A 19,664-nucleotide genomic window follows, 5' to 3' on the forward strand; every position below is an offset into this window, starting at 1 on the left:
GCATAATGACTTGTGGAGGACTGTGTATGGCTCCACACGGACACTGCATGTGATGTAAAATGTACGTACAAATCCTTGCATTGGAAACGGTACAAAAACACAAAGACACTGGATTATCTGTTTTTCGGGTGTTGAGTTTGGTAAGTTCTTCATAGATTTTGGATACTAGCCCTTTATCCAGTATGTCATTTGCAAATATCTTTTCCCATTCCATCGGTCGTCTTTCAGTTTTGTTGATTGTTCCCTTTGCGGTGCATACGGGTTTTATCTTGATGAGTTCCCAATAGTTCATTTTCGCTTTGAATTCCCATGCCTTTGGAGATGCTTTGAATAAGAAATTGCTGTGACTGAGGTTGAAGAGGTTGTTGCCTGTTTTCTCCTCTAGGGTTTTGATGGTTTCCGGTCTCATATTTAGGTCTTTCATCCATTTTGAGTTTGTTTTTGTGTATGGTAAAAGAAAGTGGTCTAGTTTCATTCTTTTGCATGTTGCTTTCCAGTTCTCCCAGCACCATTTGCCAAAGAGACTGTCTTTTTCCCATTGAATACTCTTCCCTGCTTTGTCAAAGATTAGTTGGCCATACATTTGTGGGTCCAATTCTGGATTCTCTATTCTGTTCCATTGGTCTGTGTGTCTGTTTTTGTGCCAACACCATAGTGTCTTGATGATTACAGCTTTGTAGTAGAAGCTAAAGTCTGGGATTGTGATGCCTCCTGCTTTGGTTTTCAGTATTTCTTTTCAGTATTACTTTGGCTCTTCAGGGTCTTTTGTGGTTCCATACAAATTTTAGGACTGTTTCTTCTAGCTTTGAAAAGAGTGCTGGTGCAATTTTGATTGGGATTGCATTGAATGTGTAGGTTGCTTTGTGTAGTATTGACATTTTAACAATATTTATTCTTCCAACCCATGAGCATGGAATGCTTTTCCATTTCTTTGCATCTTCTTCAATTTCCTTCATAAGCTTTCTCTAGTTTTCAGCATACAGATCTTTTACCTCTTTGGTTAGGTTTATTCCTAGGGATTTTATCGTTCTTGGTGCAGTTGTAAGTGGGATCAGTTTCTTTATTTCTCTTTCTGTTGCTTCACTATTGGTGTCTAAAAACTCAATGGATTTCTGTACCTTGATTTTGTACCCTGCGACTTTGCTGAATTCATGTATCAGTTCTAGGGGGTCTTCTTTTGGAGTCTTTTGGGTTGTCCATGTAGAGTACCATGTCGTCTGCAAAAAGGGAAAGTTTGACTTCCTCTTTGCCAATTTTCATGCCTTTTATTTCATTTTTGCTGTCCGATTGCTAATGCTAGGGCTTCCAACACTATGTTAAACAACAGTGGTTAGAGTGGACATGCCTGTCGTGTTCCTGCTCTCACGGGGAACACTCTCAGTTTTTCCCCATGGAGGATGATATTAGCTGTGGGCTTTTCATATATGGCTTTTATGATGTTTAAGTATGCTCTTGACACAATGGACAGAAGACACAAATAGACACTTTTCCAAAGAAGACATCCAGATGGCCAACAGACACATGAAAAGATGCTCAGCATCACTCCTCATAAGGGAAATACACATCAAACCACACTGAGATACCACCCTACACCGGTCAGAGTGGCTAAAGTGAACAAATCAGGAAACTACATGTGCTGGCAAGGATGTGGAGAAACAGAACCCTCTTGCACTGTTGGTGGAAATGCAAAGTGGGGCAGCCGCTCTGGAAAACAGTGTGGAGGTTCCTCAAAAACATAGAACTACCCTATGACCCAGCAGTAACACTTCTAGGAATTTACCCAAGGGATACAGGAGTGCTGATGCTGGGGGCACATGACCCCAATGTTTCTAGCAACACTTTCAACAATAGCCAAAATATGGAAAGAGCCTACATGTCCATCAACTGATGAATGGATAAAGAAGATGTGATTTATATATACAATGGAATACCACTTGACAATGAGAAGAATGAAATCTGGCCATTTGCAGCCACATGAATGCAACTGGATGCATTACGCTGAGTGAAATCAGTCAGTCAAAGAAGGACAGATCTCCTATGTTATCACTCATATGTGGATCTTGAGAAACTGAACAGAAGTCCGTGGGGGAAGGCAAGGTCAAAAACAATAGTTACAAACAGAGAGAGAGGGAGGCAAACCACACGAGACTCTGAAATACAGAGAACAAACTGAGGATGGATGGCAGGGGTGCGGGAGAGGGGGAAATGGGTGATGGGCATTGAGGAGGGCCCTTGTTGGGATGAGCACTGGGTGTTGTATGTTAGCCAATTGGAAAATAAACTATATTAAAATAATAAAATGAAATAAAATAAAATAAAATAAAATAAAATAAAATAAAATAAAATAAAATAAAAAACAAAGACAATAGGTGATTCCAAATGATAGAGAATTTATTAAGAGATACAGGTGAGACTCCCCACGTCTAGGGAGACATTGAAAGGGAACATGACAGGCAGCAAGAGGCATACAAGCTTCTTGAGTACACCGAGAAAGAAAACATACCCGTGTGGGCTTTCAGTAGTTTCCACGAGTTATAGGTCATTCCTGAGGAGTTGTTTTGCTAACATATTTAGAGGGACAGGATAAAGTTCTTGACTATGGAGACCAAACAGAGATCCTCACTCTGTATCAGGATGGGTGAAGCTGGCACATGACCCAGAGGAAGGAAAGAAGAAGCGAATCAGGGAGAAGCGGTCCACACTTCATCAGGGTGATTCACAAGATTGTAAACAGGCGGATGAATAACCGAGATGTTGGGGATTGCGGGCTGGCTTTCCACAACGCTTGGCAGTGACCAGTTCCCAAGTGGCAAGTCACATGGTGGTTCATGGCGAGGCAATCAGCAGCAGGAAGGCTGGCAGCAGGATCCAGAGCCCTGGGCTAGGCACCCAGGCAGGCAGCAGCAGGTGGGGTGGTAGCAGGTTCTCGTGCAGTACACGGGGGTACAGCAAACTGGCTGGCAGCAGTGGGACCCACAGCAGTTTTGTCCACAGCCGCTGGACCCACAGCCGCTGGACCCACAACAGCTGGGCTGGCAGCAGGTGGTCCGGCAGCAGGTGGTGTGACAGCAAGTTGGGCGGCAGCAAGGCTGGCAGCAGCTCGACCCACAGCCGCTAGACCCACCGCAGTTGTGTCCACAGCCGCTGGACCCACAGCAGCAGGGCTGGCAGCAGGTGGTCCGGCAGCAGGTGGTCCTGCAGCAGGTGGTGTGACAACAAGTTGGGCAGCAGCAAGGCTGGCAGCAGCTGGACCCACAGCCGCTGGATCCACAGCATGTGGGCTGGCAGCAGGTGGTCCGGCAGCAGGTGGTCCTGCAGCACGTAGGCTGGCAGCAAGAGGAGCAGCACGAGTGGGTCATGGTGTCAGGAGTGGAGGGTGGGCAGGTCTTGTCCAGAGGTGAGGTTGTCAGATTCTGGTGCCTCCTCCGGTTCTGGGGCTTTTATGCGCTGGACCCCCGAGGTTTAGACCAATGGGCAAAACTTTCCTTGTTGGTGTTTACATCGTTTTCCACAGTCACTGGGGAATCATAAATGAGGAAGTTGTTTCCTAAATGTTAGGAATCGTTACAAATAAGTGTTTAATGGTTTCCTATTTGAGAATAACTCGCAGAAACATTTTCAGGTGAAAGGGAGGTGGTCACAACAGCAGCATCATTCTCATTTCAATGACCATTGCATCATGTGATCTAGTTCCTGCTAGTTAGGGTTAGAGCAGTGGTCCCTCCCCAGCTTTTATCTTTAGGTTGTATGTGGATTGGGAGTATCCTTGAGGTGATGGGCATGATGCTCTTATGTTCACAGGGACAAATTTAGTAGCTGCATGAGCCCAGGTCTGTTTCCCCACAAAAACCTGATTCAAGACTCCCACAGGCAAATCTGTCTCTCATAGCACCTACTCAACTTGTATCCCAGTTCAACCAAAGTCTCTTGGGTAGAGGATGTCTGGCATCATCTCTTCCATGTGGCAAGACAGAACCAAAGCAGGTGGGTAGATGCAGCAGCACTACACTGGGACTAAGCCAGCATCAGTAAGTGTGAGTCCTTTTTGACCAGTACTCCTAATTTACCTAGATTGAATGCTTTCACAGGATGTGGGACTTTCAGGTGTTATAAGTGGGGCAGTATGGGCAAACCAGGGTGAATTGGTGACTTAGTCCTTACCTTGTTAGCTAGCCTTGTCAGTGTCTTCACGTAGCTGATTACACTTTTATGTACATTTGCTCTCTTTCCTTCCTTCCCTTCCCTTCCCTTCCCTTCCCTTCCCTTCCCTTCCCTTCCCTTCCCTTCCCTTCCCTTCCCCCTCCTCTCCTCTCCTCTCCTCTCCTCTGTTCTGAAGTTTCTTTCCTTTTCTTTTTCCTTTTCCTTTCTTTTTTATTTTCTTTTCTGTCTCCTTCCTTCATTTCTTCCTCTCTCCTTGCCTCCTTACTCCTCCTCCTCCCCTTCCCCTTCATCCTCCTCCATCTTATCTTTGTTTCATCCAGAAAATGTATCAGCTTATTAATCAAATTAAGAAAATGTTGGAAAGAGTGATGAAAACCATAGATTGTCCAAGATGTATTGAATACACCAGCCATATATCTCAGAAATTTGTGTGTTTGGGACAATTTCTACCCACCAGATCTGCATCTCTGTGCCTATGGGCTCTTTTCACGGACAGCACAATGTCATGCTACCTGTGTGTGCCACACTAAGAAAATACTCAACTCTTGCTTCTGGAGATTTGGTTTATAAAGACTCCAGCTCTGGGGGCGCCTGGGTGGCTCAGTCAGTTAAGTGTCTGACTTCAGCTCAGGTCATGATTTCATGGCTCGTGGGTTCGAGTCCCACATCGGGTTCTGTTCTGACATCTCAGAGCCTGGAGCCTGCTTCAGATTCTGTGTCTTCCTCTCTCTCTCTACTCCTCCCCCACTTGCACCCTGTCTCTCTCTCTCAAAAAATAAACATTAAAAAAAAAAGAACCAGCAGTAGGCAAGTTTGCCCTTGACAGTCTCTCCAGAGGATCCTGGATGCCTAAGCTCCAACGTTGGCCTGTGTCCCAGACATGACCCTTTGTAGCTCATCAGAGGTCCTTCCACTGCTCCCAGGAGGTGACCCGGAGCATAGTCTCATATTCCTCTCAGAACTCGAATCAAGCCCCACATCTCTGAATGCTGAGGGAGCACCATTAGTTCAGGACCAGAAGCACCAGCCTTCTGTCCATCATGACTCCTATGAATGTCCACATTTTTTTCTCTTTCTTCTTTCTCACATTCTTCTCACTTCCCTGGAACAGGCATCTTTTTCCCATCAAATGCTTCATGGTTCCTTCACAAAAAAAATGGAAGGTGTTCTGTTCCTTAGATGGTCCAAAGCTCATGGATTTCTCAAAGTCATACATGCCCATTGCATGGTCTCTCAGTCTCTGACATTGTTTTTCCTTAATTGTCTTGGTAACATTTTGATCATGATAACAAATTGCCTTACAGTTGGGAAGCATAATATGTTTGGCAGAAAACTAACTAATACCTTTTTACTCTGCCATTAGGTCCTGAGGACTAGGAAGCCATACAAGAATGTGATTTCTTGCACGTGATTTTTGCTTCACATGCAAAAACAAGTGTGTTCAGATGTGTCTCTTTCCCATGAGGACACCACCTGCTCACCTATATCTGATGCAGAGGTGTGCTGAGGGCCTGGGCAGCGCCCAAGGCAACAAAGCGATCTTGTGTTCACAAGAGCTCTACAGGGCAGGTCCCGCTGCCCTCATATGTGGCTTCTGATGTCTGAATTGTAGAACACTGATGTCTACAACTTTGACCCAGAATCACCTGCATATACAGGAAAACAATACTTATGTGGTCAAAGAAGACACTCAAATGAACATCTTGCTGGTGCTCAGACCCAGGGTGTTTTCTTTTTTTAATGTTTTTAATTTTTTTTTAATTTACACCCAAATTAGTTAGCATATAGTGCAACAATGATTTCAGGAGTAGATTCCTTAATGCTCCTTATCCATTTAGCCCATCCCATCTCCCACAACCCCTCCAGTAACCCTCTGTTTGTTCTTCATATTTAAGAGTCTCTTAAATTTTGTCCCTCCCTGTTTTTGTATTATTTTTGTTTCCCTTCCCTTATGTTCATCTGTTTTGTCTCTTAAAGTCCTCATATGAGTGAAGTCATATGATTTTTGTCTTTCTCTGACCAATTTCACTTAGCATAATACCCTCCAGTTCCATCCACATAGTTACAAATGGCAAGATTTCATTCTTTTTGATTGGAAAGTAATACTCCATTGTATATGTATACCACATCTTCTTTATCCAGTCATCCATCGATGGACATTTGGGCTCTTTCCATACTTTGGCTATTGTTGATAGTGCTGCTATAAACATTGGGATGCATATGTCCCTTCAAAACAGCACACCTATATCCCTGGGATAAATGCCTAGTAGGGCAATTGCTGGGTCATAGGGTAGTTCTATTTTTAAGTTGTTGAGGAATCTCTATACTGTTTTCCAGAGGGGCTGCCCCAGCTTGCATTCCCACCAGCAGTGCAAAAGGGTACCTCTTTCTCCGCATCCTCGCCAACATCTGTTTTTGCCTGAGTTGTTAATGTTAGCCGTTCTGACAGGTGTAAGGTGGTATCTCATGGTGGTTTTGATTTGTATTTCCCTGATGGTGAGTGATGTTGAGCATTTTTTCATGTGTCGGTTGGCCATCTGAATGTCTTCTTTGGGGAAGTGTCTATTCATGTCTTTTGCCCATTTCTTCACTGGATTATTTGTTTTGGGGGTGTTGAGTTTGATAAGTTCTTTATAGATTTTGGATACTAACCCTTTATCTGATATGTCATTTGCAAATATCTTCTCCCATTCCATGGGTTGCCTTTTAGTTTTGCTGATTGTTTCCTTTGCTGTGCAGAAGCTTATTTTGATGAGGTCCCAGTAGTTCATTTTTGCTTTTGTTTCCCTTGCTTCCAGAGACGTGTTGAGTAAGAAGTTGCTGTGGGCAAGATCAAAGAGGTTTTTGCCTGTTTTATCCTCAAGGATTTTGATGGCTTCCTATCTTACATTTAGGTCTTTCATCCATTTTGAGTTTATTTTTGTGTACGATGTAAGAAAGTGGTCCAGGTTCATTTTTTCTGCATGTTGCTATCCAGTTTTCCCAGCACCACTTGCTGAAGAGACTGTCTTTATTCCTGGATATTCTTTCCTGCTTTGTCAAAGATTAGTTGGCTATACGTTTGTGGCTCCATTTCTGGATTCTCCATTCTGTTCTATTGATCTGAATGTCTGTTCTTGTGCCAGTACCATACTGTTTTGATGATTACAGCTTTGTAGTATAGCTTGAAGTCTGGGATTGTGATGCCCCCTGCTTTGGTTTTCTTTTTCAAGATTGCTTTGGCTTTTCAGGGTCTTTTCTGGTTCCATACAAATTTGAGGATTACTTGTTCTAGCTCTGTGAAGAATGCTGGTGTTATTTTGATAGGGATTACATTGAATATGTAGATTGCTTTGGGTAGTATTGACATTTTAACAATATTTGTTCTTCCTACCCAGGAGCATGGAATCTTTTTCCATTTTTTTGTGTCTTCTTCAATTTCTTTCATAACCTTTATATAGTTTCCATTGTATAGATTTTTCACCTCTTTGGTTAGATTTATTCCTAGTTATTTTATGGTTTTGGGGGCAATTTTAAATGGGATCGATTCCTTGATTTCTCTTTCTGTTGCTTCATTGTTGGTGTATAGGAATGCAACCAATTTCTGTGCATTGATTTTATATCCTGCAACTTTGCTGAATTCATGAATCAGTTCTAGCAGTTTTTTGGTGGAATCTTTTGGGTTTTCCATATAGAGTATCATGTCATCTGCAAAGAGTGAAAGTTTGGCTCCCTCCTGGCCTTTTATTCCTTTTATTCCTTTTATGCCTTTTATTCCTTTGTGTTGTCTGATTGCTGAGACTAAGACTTCCAATACTATGTTGAATAACAGTGGTGAGAGTGGACATCCCTGTCGTGTTCCTGACCTTAGGGGGAAAGCTCTCAGATTTTCCCCATTGAGGATGATATTAGTGTTGGGTTGTTCATATATGGCTTTTATGATCTCAAGGTATGATCCTTCTATCCCTACTTTCTTGAGGGTTTTTATCAAGAAAGGATGCTGTATTTTGTCAAATGCTTTCTCTGCATCTATTGAGAGGATCATATGGTTCTTGAACTTTCTTTTATGATGAACTTTGATATGATGAATCACATTGTTTTACAGATATTGAACCAGCCCTGCATCCCAGGTATAAATCCCACTTGGTCGTGGTGAATAATTTTTTTAAGTATTTTGGATCCAGTTGGCTAATATCTTGTTGAGGATTTTTGCATCCATGTTCATTAGGTAAATTGGTCTATAGTTCTCCTTTTTTGTTGGGTTGGTTTTGGAATCAAGGTAATGCTGGTTTCATAGAAAGGGTATGAAAGTTTTCCTTTCATTTCTATTTTTTTGGAACAGCTTCAAGAGAATAGGCATGAACTCTTCCTTAAATGTTTGGTAGAATTCCCCTGGAAAGCCATCTGGCCCTGGACTCTTGTTTTTTGGGAGATTTTGATTATTAATTCAATTTCTTTACTGGTTATGGGTCTGTTCAAATTTTGTTTCTTCCTGTTTCAGTTTTGGTAGTGTATATGTTTCTAGTAATTTGTCCATTTCTTCCAGATTGCCCATTTTATTGGCATATAATTGCTCATAGTATTCTCTTATTAATGTTTTTATTTCTGCTTTGTTGGTTGTGATCTCTCCTCTTTAATTCATGATTTTATTTATTTGGGTCCTTTCCTTTTTCTTTTTGATCAAACTGGCTAGGGGTTTATCAATTTTGTTAATTCTTTCAAAGAACCAGCTTCTGGTTTCATTGATCTCTTCTACTGCTTTTTGATTGCTATAGCATTAATTTGTGCTCTAATCTTTATTATTTCCTGTCTTCTTCTGGTTTTGGGTTTTATTTGCTGTTCTTTTTTCAGCACTTTAAAGTGTAAGGTTAGGTTGTGTATCTGAGACCTTTCTTCCTTCTTTAGGAAGGCCTGGATTGCTATATACTTTCCTCTTATGACCATCTTTGCTGCATCCCAGAGGTTTTGGGTTGTGGTGTTATCATTTTCATTGGATTCCATATACTTTTTAATTTCCTCTTTAACTTCTTGGTTAGCCCATTCATTCTTTAGTAGGATGTTCTTTAGTCTCCAAGTATTTGTTACCTTTCCAAATCTTTTCTTGTGGTTGATTTCGAGTTTCATAGTGTTGTGGTCTGAAAATATGCACGGTATGATCTCGATCTTTTTGTGCTTGCTGAGGGATGATTTATGTCCCAGTATGTGGTCTATTCTGGAGAACATTCCATGTGCACTGGAGAAGAATGTATATTCCACTGCTTTAGGATGAAATGTTCTGAATATATCTGTTAAGTCCATCTGGTCCAGTGTGTCATTCAAAGCCATTGTTTCCTTGTTGATTTTCTGATTAGATGATGTGTCCATTGTTGTGAGTGGGGTTTTGAAGTCTCCTACTATTTTATGGTATTACTGTCAATGAGTTTCCTTATGTTTGTGATTAATTGATTTATATATTTGGTGCTTTCACATTTGGCGCATAAATGTTTACAATTGTTAGGTCTTCTTGGTGGATAGACCCCTTGATTATCATATAATGCCCTTCTGCATCTCTTGATACAGTCTTTATTTTAAAGTCTAGATTGTCTGATATAAGTATGGCTACTCTGGCTTTCTTTTGTGTGATAGATGGTTCTCCATCCCCTTACTTTCAATCTAAAGGTGTCTTTAGGTCTAAAGTGGGTCTCTTGTAAACAGCATATAGGCGGGTCTTGTTTTCTTATCCGTTCTGTTACCCTATGTCTTTTGATTGGAGCATTGAGTCCATTGACTTTTAGAGTGAGTACTGAAAGATGTTAATTCATTGCCATTATGTTGCTTGTAGAGTTGGGGTTTCTGGTGGTGGTCTCTGGTCCTTTCTAACCTTTGTTGCCTTTGGTATTTATTTGTTTGTTTGTTTGTTTATTCATCTTTTGTCCCCTAAGAGAGTCCCCCTTAAAATTTCTTGCAGGGCTGGTTTAGTGGTCACAAACTCCTTTAATTTTTGTTTGTCTGGGAAACTTTTTATCTCTCCTTCTATTTTGAATGATAGCCTTGCTGGATAAAGAATTCTTGGCTGCATATTTTTCTGATTCAGCACATTGAATATATCCTGCCACTCCTTTCTGGCTTGCCAAGTTTCTGTGGACAGGTCTGCTGCAAACCTGATCTGTCTTCCCTTGTAGGTTTAGGACTTTTTTTACCTTGCTGCTTTCATGATTCTCTCCTTGCCTGAGTATTTTGTGAATTTGACTATGATATGCCTTGTTGGTGGTCAGTTTTTATTGAATCTAATGGGAGTCCTCTGTGCTTCCTGGATTTTGATGTCTGTGTCTTTCTCCAGGTTAGGAAAGTTTTCTGCTATGATTTGCTCACATAACCCTACTACCCCTATTTCTTTCTCTTCCTCTTCTGGGATCCCTGTGATTATGATGTTGTTCCTTTTTAATGAGTCACTGATTTCTCTAATTCTTAAATCGTTCTCTTTTGCCTTAATCTCCCTCTTTTTTTTCTGCTTCATTATTCTTTGTAAGTTTCTTCTCTATATCGCTGATTCTCTGCTCTGCCTCATCCATCCTTGCCGCTGCAGCATCCATTCGAGATTGCAGCTCAGCTGTAGCATTTTTTACTTCATCCTGACTAGCTTTTACTTCTTTTATCTCTGCAGAAAGGGATTCTAATCTATTTTCGACTCCAGCTAGTATTCTTATTATCATCATTCTAAATTCTGGTTCAGACATCTTGCTTGTATCTGTGTTGGTTAAGTCCCTGGCTGTCGTTTTTTCCGGCTGTTTCTTTTGGGGTGAATTCCTTCATTTAATCATTTTGAAGGGAGAAAAGCAATTAATGAGGTAGAAAAAATGAAAATGAAAATGAAAAAAATATTAAAATTAAACACACAGAAACACAAATCAAATAAATGATGGTAGATCCTAGATGTGTTTTGGTCTGGGTGTTGCAAGTGGCTTGATAAATTAAAGAAAAAAAAGGAGAAAAAAGAAAAAAAAAATTGTTTGAAAATTTGAAAAAATGAATACACTGAGGTAGACTAAAATGAAGTTATAGAAATAAAATATATTTTGAAAAACTTTACACAAAAGTAAAAACTATAATAGAAAAAATTAAAGAAAAATATGTTTAATAAAAATTGAAAATAAAAATGAATTTTCCCTTTCTGTATTTAAGAAAAATAAAAGAAATGAAAAAGAGAAAAAAAAAAAGAAAGAAAGTTGAATAGGTGGACCAGCTAACAGACTGAAATATGACTGAAATTACTTCATTTTTCCCTAGAAGTCAAATTATGAAGTACTTCATAGTCCATGAACTTAGCAGGCAATGAGACTTGTGTTCTTGGAGAGCGAGGTTGGCCCAGTTGGGCGGGGCTTAGTGTAATGGCTCCGTTCTCCACTAGATGGCGCTGCTAGCCTACTGGGGTGGATTGTGGTGCTTGTAGGTAGGTATGCGCATGGGCGGGAGTAGTGAAAATGGTGTTACCCAGTACCCAGTCTCTAGTATGGGAACTCTGTTCTCCCCAATCAGCAATCGCTCACCTGTCCTTCGTCTTTGGCTTCCGTCCACTCTCTGCTTCCACACTGTCTATGACTGAGCCCCAGGCAGCACCTCCCTCCTGAGTTTTGTCTCAGATGCGGCTGCCTTCCCTGGCCCCCCACTTCTAAGGGACTGTGGCTTTGACCCTCTGCGGAGGATCTCACCGAGCAATGGCTGGGTGCCAGCTGCACCCAGGGACACTTGCAGGACTGTGCTGCTGCCAATGCCCAGAGACTGGGGCCAGGTGCCAGCCCACCCCAGAAAAAGTTCATGAGACAGTGTAGCAGCACCACCTCAGGGATTATGGCAAATCACAACACACATCTGGCACCAGGCTTCACCCCCAATGACATCGTTCCAGCACCAGCGAATGTGGCCATTCTCTGGGGTCTGCTGGGCCCAGGTGGCCTCACAGCCTCTACCAAATGTCCTTCCAGCAGTGGAACTGCTTCTCCCCATGTGGCTCAAGAACGTCCCAGACCCCACTCTGCTCCTGAGGATTCACCCTTCCCACCAGAGCACCTCCAGGTATTGAGCTGCAGAGTTTCAGACTCTGCACTCCCCTGTTTACAGTCTTAATGGAATTTAAACCCTCTTCTTTCTCCTTTCTCCCTGTTTAGTTCAGTCCTTGCAGCTGTTTCCACTTTTCTGCTTTCTCTCCAGCTGCTTTTGGGGAGGGGTGCTTTTCCCGTATCCACACACCCCCTGCTGTCTCCATCCTCTCTCCACATGCAAAAGCCGCTCCCTGCCCTCCAAGGCTTCTCTCTCCCCAGGTTCACCTCTCCACACCGTGTACCTGCTGAGTTCTGTGGTTCAGGTTGTGCATATTGTTGTGTTAATCCTCACATCAGTTTTCTAGGTGTGCAGGATGGTTTAGTGTTGGTCTGGCTGTATTTCATGGATGTGAGACACACAAAAAACTTCCATGCTGTTCCGCCATCTTGGCTTCTCCACCCAGGGCGTTTTCTAACACGACTGGAGATATGAATGTAAGTGCAATTCAGAAAGGGAAGGAGATGTAGTCTTGGATCTGAGTCTGTCCATGTCAGCTACGACATTCTGCTGTGAACTTTCCTTATCCAAAAGTGGAGATAATAATTTGTGGAAGACTATATGAGGCTCCAAATGGACATTACATTTGATAGGCAACTTGTGTATAAATTCTCACATTGGGAGCACTAGACAAAAAAAAAAAAAAAAAGAGAGAGACAAAATGAGATTCAGAATACAACAGGATTTATTAAAAAATATAAGTAAGACTCTCTGCATCTAGGGAGATATTCAAAGTGATCATGACAGGTAGAAAGCATCATAGGAGGACTGAAATATAAAAATGATATGAAGTCTTTCATTATTTGGTGACACCCATGTATGAGTCGTAAGGATTTGTTTCTTTATCTAGATACTCAGAGGGACAGGATGAAGACATGAGTCAAAGACCTGGAGTCAAAGCAGAGATCATGGCTCCATAGCAGGATACATGAAGCAGGATACAGGGCATGTGATTCACAGGACATAAGGAAGAATATAATTTTAAAAAAGTGGTCCATACTTCATCAATCTGATTCACAAGCTCTTAAATAGGCAGATGAATAACAAAGAAGGCTTGCAGCAGCTGGACACAGCAAGGGCAGCAGCATGTGGTCCTACAGCAAGTGGACTGACAGCATATTGGGCAGTAGTCAGGCTAGCAGCAGCTGGATCCAGAGCCCTGGGCTAGGCACCCAGGCAGGCAGCAGCAGGTGGGGTGGTAGCAGGTTCTCGTGCAGTACACGGGGGTTCAGCAACCTGGCTGGCAGCAGTGGGACCCACAGCAGTTTTGTCCACAGCCGCTGGACCCACAGCCGCTGGACCCACAACAGCTGGGCTGGCAGCAGGTGGTCCGGCAGCAGGTGGTATGACAGCAAGTTGGGCAGCAGCAAGGCTGGCAGCAGCTCGACCCACAGCCGCTAGACCCACCGCAGTTGTGTCCACAGCCGCTGGACCCATAGCAGCTGGGCTGGCAGCAGGTGGTCCGGCAGCAGGTGGTATGACAGCAAGTTGGGCGGCAGCAAGGCTGGCAGCAGCTGGAGCCACAGCCGCTAGACCCACCGCAGTTGTGTCCACAGCCGCTGGACCCACAGCCGCTGGACCCACAACAGCTGGGCTGGCAGCAGGTGGTCCGGCAGCAGGTGGTATGACAGCAAGTTGGGCAGCAGCAAGGCTGGCAGCAGCTCGACCCACAGCCGCTAGACCCACCGCAGTTGTGTCCACAGCCGCTGGACCCATAGCAGCTGGGCTGGCAGCAGGTGGTCCGGCAGCAGGTGGTATGACAGCAAGTTGGGCGGCAGCAAGGCTGGCAGCAGCTGGAGCCACAGCCGCTAGACCCACCGCAGTTGTGTCCACAGCCGCTGGACCCACAGCCGCTGGGCTGGCAGCAGGTGGTCCGGCAACAGGTGGTCCTGCAGCACGTAGGCTGGCAGCAAGAGGAGCAGCACGAGTGGGTCATGATGTCAGGGGTGGAGGGTGGGCAGGTCCTGTCCGGAGGTGAGGTTTTCAGATTCTGGTGCCTCCTCTGGATCTGGGGCTTTTATGCGCTGGACCCCCAAAGTTTAGAACAATGGGCAGGACTTTCCTTGTTGGTGTTTACATTGTTTTCCATAGTCACTAGAGGAATTGTAAAAAAGGAAGTTGTTTCCTAAATATGAATTTTTACAAAATAAGTGTTTAATATGTTTTCTATTTGAGAATAACTCATAGAAACATTTTCAGATGAAAGAAAGTTATTCACATCATCAACATTGGTCTTGCTTCAGTGATCATCACAGCATGTGATCAAGTTCCCACTGAGCTGGGTAGGATCAGCACAGTTGTCCTTCCCCAGGTTTGGTCCTTATGTTGTACATAGAATGGGAATATCTCTGGATTGAGGGGCATGATGCTGACATGTTTACACAGATGAACTGAATCATGCCTAAGCCCAAGTCTGTTTCCCCCACAGAGCCTGATTAAAGACTCCCATAAGCATCTGTCTGTTGTAGTACCCTCTGCTACCTACATATCCCAATCCAAGGATCTTTGGGTACAGGATGTCTGGCATAATATCTTCCATATGGGAAGGCAAAACCAAAGCAGGTGGTTAGAAGCAGCAGCAGTACACTGGGACTAAGCAAGCATCAGTCAGTTAACATCCTGAGTGATAAATGGTCCTGATATACCCAGAACTGAGGGCTTTCCCAGCACGTGGAATTTCATTGATATAACTGGGGTGGTTTGGGGAAAGCAGGATAAGTTCATGACTTAATCCTAATTCATTTTTTACATAGTCATTGACCTCATATAACTCATTATATATTTTTTTCTCCTACTTTCTTTTAATTGAAGGAGTAGTCTAGGTAAGATGACACCTAAGGTATTTGTGAGTTCTAAAATGTGCAAATGTTTTTAGAGCTTAATATTCATCTTATTTATTTTTTATTTATTTAAGCCCAAGTTAGTTATATAGTGTAATACTGGTTTTAGGAGTAGAATTTAGTGATTTGTCACTCACATATTACATCCAGTGCTCATCCCAACAAGTGCCCTGATAAATGGGTCATGGACATTAACATTAATTTTAAAAAGTACTTCAATTGAGATGCCTGGGTGGCTCAGTTAGGTAAACAACTGACTCTTGATATCAGCTTGGGTCGTAATCTCTCTGTTGTGATCTCTCTGTCGTGATCTTGTGGTCATGAGTTGAGCCCCACGTCGGGCTCTGCTCTGAGCATGGAGCCTGCTTTGGATTCTCTCTCTCCCTCTCTCTCTTTCTCTGCCCATCCCCTGCTCATACTCTTTCTCTCTCTCTCAAAATAAATAAACATTAAAAAAAATTCTAAGTTCTTCAATTTTTAAATTATAATGCATTAAAGTTAATCGTTTTAAATATGATAGAATATCACCAAATGAACATCCATGTCACTAATACCAGGTTAGCAAATAGAATTTTACTTCATCCCCTTCAAATTATATCCTTCATCATACCCAAAGGTAGGTTATCGTTCTATTGACTCACACATTGTATATGTTAATAGTCACTTCAAATGTTTTTAGATTTTTTTTATAACGGAAATATAGAATTGGCTACTTTTACTTTATATTATGAATGTGAGATTTATATAGGAAATTCCTTCAATTCTGTTTCTTTATAATTTTCCAATGAATAAATATGATATAATGTATTTGCTTATCTACCATTGATATATATTGTGGTACATATATATGTATATTTATACCATTGATATATATTGTGATATATATTGTTGCAGCTGGGAACTATCAAAAATATTACAAATATTAAAATGTTCTATTAATTCTATTGTATGAGTCTTATGATATATATTCATTATTTTTTATTATTTTAAAGTTTTATTTATTTAAATTCAAGTCAGTTAACATACAGTGTACTGTTGGTTTCAGGAGTAGAACCAGTGATTTGTAACTTACAATATAACACCCAGTGTTCATCCTAACAAGTCCTCTCCTTGAGACCCATCACCCATTCAGCCCATCCCCCCACCCGCCTCCCCTCCAGCAACCCTCAGTTTGTTCTCTGTGTTTAAGAGTCTCTTATGGTTTGTTTCCCTCTCTGTTTTTATCTTATTTTTCCTTTCTCTCCCCTATGTTCATCTGTTGTGTTTCTTAAATTCCACATATGAATGAAATCATATATTTGTCTTTCTCTGACTGACTTATTTCACTTAGCATAAGTGAAGTTCCATCCACATTGTTGCAAATGGCAAGATTTCATTTGTTGATTGCTGAGTAGTATTCCATTGTATATATGTATACAATATATACATACATGTATAGATATGTATATAGATATGTGTATATATGTATAGATATGTATATATCTATGTATGTATCTATATCTATATCTATGTCTATATCTATCTATCTATATAATCCATTCATCAATTGATGGACATTTGGGCTCTTTTCATAATTTGGCTATTTATTTTAAGTTTATATGAGAGAGAGAGAGGGAGAGAGAGAGAGAGAGAGAGATTGAGAGACTCCTAAGCAGGCTCTGAACTATCAGTGTGTGAAGCCCAATGCAGGGCTTGAACTCATGAACCATGAGATCATGACCTGAGCTGAAATCGAGTCAGATGCTTAACCAACTGAGCCACACAGGTGCCTCCATAATTTGGCTATTGTTGATATCGCTGCTATAAACACTGGGGTGCATGTGCCCCTTCAAATCAGCATTTTTTAATCCTTTGGATAATTACCTAGTAGTGCAATCACTGGGTCGTAGGATAGTTCTATTTTTAATTTTTTGAGGAAACTCTATACAATTTTCCAGAGAGGCTGCACCACTTTGCATTCCCACAAACAGTGCAAAAAGGGTTCCCCTTTCTCTGCACCCTTGCCAACATCTGTTGTTTCCTGAGTTGTTCATTTCAACCATTCTGTCATGCTTGAGGTGGTATTATGGTTTTGATTTGTATTTCTCTGATGATGAGTGATGTTGAGCATCTTTTCATGTGTCTGTTAGCCATCTGGATGTCTTCCTAGGAAAAGTGTCTATTCATGCCTTCTGCCCATTTCTTCACTGGATTATTTGTTTCTGGGGTGTTCAGTTTGAAAAGATCTTTATAGATTTTGGCTATTAACCCTTTATCTGGTATGTCATTTGCAAATATCTTTTCCCATTCTATTGGTTGCCTTTTAGTTTTGTTGATTGTTTTCTTCACTGGGCAGAAGCTTTTTATCTTGATGAGGTCCCAATAGCTCCTTTTTGCTTTTATTTCCCTTGCCTCTGGAGACATGTCAAGTAAGAAGTTGCTGCGGCTGAGGTCAAAGAAATTGTTGCCTGTTTTCTCCTGTAGGTTTTGATGGTTTCTGTCTCACATTTAGGCCTTTCATCCACTTTGAATTTATTTTTGTGTATGGTGTAACAAAGTGGTCCAGGTTCATTCTTCTGCATTTTGCTGTCCAGTTTCCCAATGAAACTAAAAGCTGGTTTTTTGAAATAATAAACAAAATTGATAAACTCCTACCCAGACTTCTCAAAAAGAAAAGAGAGAGGACCCAGATAGATAAAATCACAAATGAAAGAGGAAAGATCACAACCAACACCACAGATGTACAAACAATAATAAAAGAATATTATGGAAAACTATATGCCAACAAACTGGACAGTCTGAAAGAAATGGACAAATTCCTAGAAACTAACACCTACCAGAGCACAAACAGGAAGAAATAGAAAATTTTAACAGGGCCATAACCAGAAAATAAATTGAATTAGTTATCAAAACTCTCCCAACAAATAAGAGTCATCAGCCAGTGGCTTCCCAGGAGAATTCTACCAGACATTTAAAGCAGAGTTAATACCTATTCTTCTCAAACTGTTCCAAAAAGTAGAAATGGAAATAAAGCTTCCAAACTCATTATGAAGCATTACCTTGATTCCAAAACCAATCAAAGACTTCCACTAAAAAGGAGAATTATAGGCCAATATCTCTGATGAACCAGGATGCAAAAATTCTCAACAAGATACTAGTAAATCGAATTCAACAGTACATTAGAATAATATTCACTGTGATCAAGCAGGATTTATTCCTGGGCTGCAGGACTGGTTCAATATTTGCAAATCAATCAATGTGATACACCACATTAATAAAAGAAAGGATAAGAACCATATGATCTTTTCAATAGACGCAGAAAAAGCATTTGACAAAATACAACATCCTTTCTTGATAAAAATCCCTCAAGAAAATAGGGATAGAAGAAACATGCCCTAACATCATAAAAGCCCATATATGATAGGCCCACAACTAATATCTTCAATGGGGAAAGACTGTTCCTCCTAACGTCAGGAACACAACAGGGATGTCTCACCACCTTTGTTTAACATAGTGTTGGAGGTCCTAGCCACAACAATCAGACAACAAAGAGAAATAAAAGGCATACACATTGGCAAAGAAGATGTCAAACTTTCACTCTTTGCTGATGACATGATACTCTACATGGAAACCCCGAAAGACTCCACAAAAAAAACCTGCTAGAACTGATGCGTGAATTCAGCAAAGTCGCATGATATAAAATCAACATACAGAAATTGGTTGCATTTCTATACACCAATTATGAATCTGCAGAAAGAGAAATCAAGGAATCTATCCCATTTACTATTGCAGTATATATTCATTATATATGTACTTATTTATTTATTTACATGTTTTTGTTGGAGAAACACCAACAGGTGAATTGCTTATGTTATTTCTCTATCAGAATGTTTATATTATAGGAGCACCTAAAAATACAAAGTGAATATTAACATACCTAAAGGGAGGAATATACAACAATACAATAATAGTAGAGATCTTTAATACCCTACTTTTACCAATGGGTAGAAGATCCAGACAGAAATCAGTACGGAAACATGGGCTTTAAACAATGTTACAACAGATGGAATTAACAGACATATATAGAACATTCCATCCAAAAACAACAGAACACATATTCTTCTCAAGTGCACATGGAATATTATCCAGGACAGATCATATATTAGACCACAAAGCAAGTCTTAATAAATTTAAGAATATTAAAATAAGGAACACGAGGGTGGCTCAGTTGGTTAAGCATCCTGACTCTTGGTTTCGTCTCAGATCATGATCTCACAGGTTGGTGAGTTGGAGCCTGCACTGACATAGGAAGCCTGTTTGGGATTCTCTCTTTCCCTTCTCCACCCCTCCCTTACTCATGCTGTCTCTGGCTCTCTCAAAGTCAATAAATACAACTTAAAAATTTTATTAAAAAAGAATATTAAAATCATAGCAAGCATATTTTATGACAAGAGTCGAAACTGTATGAATCAATTAGAAAAAGAACACTGCAAAATTCACAAATACGTGGAAACTAAGCAACATGCAGTGTACAACCAATGGTTGAAGAAGGATTCAAAACAGAAATCAAAAACTACCCTGAGATAAATGAAAACTGAAATACAATGGACCGAAAGTTCCACGATGCAG

At 41.1% G+C, this 19,664-nt stretch overlaps 2 protein-coding genes across 2 annotated transcripts; both read right to left on the bottom strand.

Moving 5' to 3' along the window:
- Positions 1 to 2,370: 2,370 nt before the first annotated feature.
- On the bottom strand, positions 2,371 to 3,430 carry LOC113596289 (keratin-associated protein 9-9-like). Its single transcript, XM_053212114.1, has one exon. It carries the CDS (start codon positions 3,357 to 3,359, stop codon positions 2,841 to 2,843), a length of 519 nt encoding a protein of 172 aa, XP_053068089.1. The 5' UTR covers positions 3,360 to 3,430; the 3' UTR covers positions 2,371 to 2,840.
- A 7,978-nt stretch (positions 3,431 to 11,408) lies between these two features.
- Positions 11,409 to 14,203, bottom strand: LOC128313437 (keratin-associated protein 9-1-like). The gene has a single exon (XM_053212100.1). It carries the CDS (start codon positions 14,150 to 14,152, stop codon positions 13,445 to 13,447), a length of 708 nt encoding a protein of 235 aa, XP_053068075.1. The 5' UTR covers positions 14,153 to 14,203; the 3' UTR covers positions 11,409 to 13,444.
- Between the last annotated feature and the right edge of the window lie 5,461 nt (positions 14,204 to 19,664).

The sequence above is a fragment of the Acinonyx jubatus genome, chromosome E1 (assembly GCF_027475565.1).
Source record: "Acinonyx jubatus isolate Ajub_Pintada_27869175 chromosome E1, VMU_Ajub_asm_v1.0, whole genome shotgun sequence".
In the NCBI taxonomy this organism is placed as follows: domain Eukaryota; kingdom Metazoa; phylum Chordata; class Mammalia; order Carnivora; family Felidae; genus Acinonyx; species Acinonyx jubatus.

Excerpts from the sequence above, each read along its gene's own strand:
- LOC128313437 (XM_053212100.1), bottom strand. The coding sequence starts at position 14,152 with ATGACCCACTCGTGCTGCTCCTCTTGCTGCCAGCCTACGTGCTGCAGG.
- LOC113596289 (XM_053212114.1), bottom strand. The coding sequence starts at position 3,359 with ATGACCCACTCGTGCTGCTCCTCTTGCTGCCAGCCTACGTGCTGCAGG.